This window comes from Buceros rhinoceros, unplaced genomic scaffold (assembly GCF_000710305.1).
Source record: "Buceros rhinoceros silvestris isolate BGI_N320 unplaced genomic scaffold, ASM71030v1 scaffold4789, whole genome shotgun sequence".
In the NCBI taxonomy this organism is placed as follows: Eukaryota; Metazoa; Chordata; class Aves; order Bucerotiformes; family Bucerotidae; genus Buceros; species Buceros rhinoceros.
The window spans coordinates 41,050-44,374 of NW_010431950.1; the positions used below are offsets into that span (position 1 = coordinate 41,050).

The following is a 3,325-nucleotide window of genomic DNA, read 5'->3' on the forward strand; positions in this document are numbered from 1 at the left end:
GGCAGGAGATTTTTAAACCAGGCTGTGGTAGGTCACAGGGCTCATTCCAGGCGCTGCTGCCTCATCCTCCCACCAAAGGCAGGGACACGTTTCACAAGAATCTCGGCCGCAGCCCGAAGTGGAGGGGTTTTAACTGACCCCATCTGCTGGCTCGTCTGTTCTTCGTTGTATTTAAAAGACCTTAATCACAGCAAGGAAGGTTGAGCAAAGCAGTCCTGCTTCAAGGGGGTTTGCTGTTGTGGGACATGGGCAGAGGGTTTGTCACCGAATATGGGGAGCGTGGAGATGGTCTCAGGAACACGGGGGTCTCAGAGCAGCAGAGGGAGGTGAGGATTTCACCCAAGGACTTTAATGGCACGAGGTTTTAGAGGTGCCTGGGAAGGAAGATGACCAATGCGGGCAGCTGAGGGGCATCTTGGGGCTGGTGTGACCCAGGGTAGTCCCAGGGCTGCTCCAAGGTGCACCCTTGCTGGGACAACCCAGCACCTCCAGGAGCACTACAGAGAAGCACGTGGTCAGTCAGGGAAAATACATCTCTATCGTGGATTAAACGGCCAACAAGTGTGTTTGCCTCTGTTGGTCACCAACCACCAACCACTGAGGTCTCCCTCCAGCTGCCTAAGGAGGCTGCTGATGTACCCCATGCAGCTGAGCTCTCTTAGAGAGGTCTCAGCAGCAGTTGGTCCTTAACTGCTAATTGCTGCCTAAATGAGGAGGTGGAGGGTGTGGTATTTATAGCAGCAGATCACTTCCTTAAGCAGAACACCCTTCTCTGCCTGCAGGGGTCTGGTCAAGCTGGCTGATTTTCCTGGCTGATTTTAGTCTTCTGAGCCTGCTTGTTCTCAGGTTTGGAGGAGCTGGACCAAGCAGCAGAGAAGAAACAGCCAAAAGCCTCGAGCTGAGGCTCTAAAAGGGAAAGATTGGAGAAGCTGCAGCTCTGGGGCATCCAGAGCAGGGCTGAGCCCAGTGTTCCTTCCTGACCCTCTGTGGGCAAGTAAAGAAAAGAGGGAGAACACAGTCTCAGCCGAACATCAGCAGCTTTGCATCCTCCATGGTGGTCAGGTAAGAGATGGGATGTTGCGGTGGCTGGTCTGGGAGGGTGAGGCGAAGGAAGAATTCCAGTGGAGCAGGGAAAGAAGCTTCTGTGGGTCTGGGTTTTAAATCACCTGATTTATGGCAGGAGTTGCACAGCCCTGGCAATGCAGCTCCAGCTTAGCCCTGTGAGCACGATGGGGGCTCTCCATGACCTGAGCCTCACCCAAGTTCCGTGTTGTCTAAAAGCAGCAGCGCAGAAAAACATCAGCATAGGAAATGTGTGTGGAGGGCTTCTTGTCACCTTTGGGTTTTGAGATGAAATAGCAACTCTAACCCTGGTGCAGTACGGTACATCACCCGCATTCCCTTTCCTCCTCTGCAGTAAATTATGAGGCTGTGAAGATGTTTCTGGAGCTTTAGTTGTGTTGTGGTCACCCTTGTGCGGAGGAAAAAGGCAGTTGGGAGTTCAGGCAGGGTTATGGGTTTCAGTGCTTGGAGGGGAAAGGATCTGGGAAGGGAGGGGGATGAAGGAGGGAGGGAGGCGAAGGAGGAGTGAACGAGGGCGTTCCACGTCTGTTTGGGGGAATTGTTTTGTTATAGCTGGAGATCCCGTACATAGGTGTGCACACCCCGCCCCGTGCTGTCAAGGGGAGAAGGCGAGGGTGTGTGTAGGTACACAGCATGGATAGCAAGTCTTGAAACCTAAAATAATCGCTCTGCACTTTCACTGGCCCCTATTGCAAAGCACATCTGTCTTCCTCACCCCCCTCTGCCCCTCAGCTGACCCAGACCTTGACAGGTTGTTCGGCCTGAAGAGCCAAAACAAGCCCCAAGCGATGCAGGTTGGATCCCGTGTGTGAAGGGCTCTGTCTTGGCCGCATTAGCCCCACAGGAGCACTAAGGCTTGGCTGCAGGTACCCAGACACCGCAGAGGAAAGAGGAGAGGTGTCCTCGTGGCCAGCGCTGGCACACGTGTCCTTGTTGGACGTCTCCACACCACACACAGCCTGGCCAGCGAGGCGTGACCCGTGGAGGCAGGCAGGAGGGCAAAAGCAGGCTCTTGGTGCCTGTTTGGTGGTTCTTAGAAAATGAACTCCTTGCTCTTGCGCTAACGAACCAAAAACACCCTCCCTGTGGTCGGCATAGCTGCTCCATCCCAGGTATCTACCCTGGGCTGGTGATAAAGCTCATCTAGGGAGGATGGTCTAGAGACAGGACCTCCTGCTTGCAGTGCTGTAGAGTGTTTGTTCCCCCCACCGTGGTGCTGTGACACGGCCCTATATCCCCAAGGAAGCCCCTATCGAGGGGTCGATCACAGCAACTCAGAGGGAGCTTTTCAAACCCCTCTTACTTGGGGTTGTCGAGGCGGATGCTGTTTAATGATGCTGGTTTCTCCCTTTTCCGGCACGGTGTTGAAATTTAGGGGCCCTGAAAGGTCAGAGGAGAAATGAAGTTACTTTTGGGTGGTCGTCAACTGCTAGGTGGTGCTCAGTGACAGTTCTCTGCTCTATTTTTCGGTTGGCATGTCCTATAAAGGTCTCTCCATAACACGTGGTATAAATTGCTCTTTTAGCTGCGGAAATGAAGTGAGGCTGTACCTGTGGTTTCTAACAACTCTATCTTCTGCACACCCCTCCAGCTCCCCTCTACCACCCCTCACATATCCTATACGTGACAACAACCATCCTCTGTGTCTCGTTCTCTGCTCTATTTTTCGGTTGGCATGTCCTATAAAGGTCTCTCCATAACACGTGGTATAAATTGCTCTTTTAGCTGCGGAAATGAAGTGAGGCTGTACCTGTGGTTTCTAACAACTCTATCTTCTGCACACCCCTCCAGCTCCCCTCTACCACCCCTCACATATCCTATACGTGACAACAACCATCCTCTGTGTCTCCGGTGGCCTCCCCGGGTCCCCATGAGACCAAGGGTCCTCTTCTCCTGTGACCATCAGCTGGCCAAGCTGTGAGCTTTGCTCCCTTGCTGCCCACCCTTTTGGAGCTGGGAACAGGCAGCAGCTTGGGGTTTTTCTTGCTGCTCAGTCCCTGAGACTGATTTATTGTTGTTTTTTGAGAGAACTGAGAAATCTCTGATGCTTCTACTAACCGCAGCAGAGCTGGGCTGCAGCCAGCCAGCGGGTTCCGAATTTACGGGTTACAGTCAGACGAGTGGTAATCTTTGGAAATCGGCCTGAAATAGCACGCCACGCACCAGCGGTCCCCTGTCAGCTATTAAAGCAGCGCTTTCTCTGAGGCCTGACCGTAGTCTGGGCTCGGGGCCGTTCTGTGTC

The 3,325-nt window shown here is 53.4% G+C and overlaps 1 protein-coding gene across 1 annotated transcript in view; it reads right to left on the reverse strand.

Annotated features, from left to right (window-relative positions):
• Window positions 1–2,463, reverse strand: part of LOC104499996 (chromosome unknown open reading frame, human C14orf105) — a gene marked incomplete at its 5' end in the record, with an annotated part of 6,836 nt that extends 4,373 nt beyond the window's left edge. Inside the window, one exon of the mRNA XM_010143579.1 lies at window positions 2,387–2,463. Coding sequence (XP_010141881.1) covers window positions 2,387–2,463 — 77 coding nt within the window. The remainder of the gene's footprint in view (window positions 1–2,386) is intronic.
• Window positions 2,464–3,325: the final 862 nt, after the last annotated feature.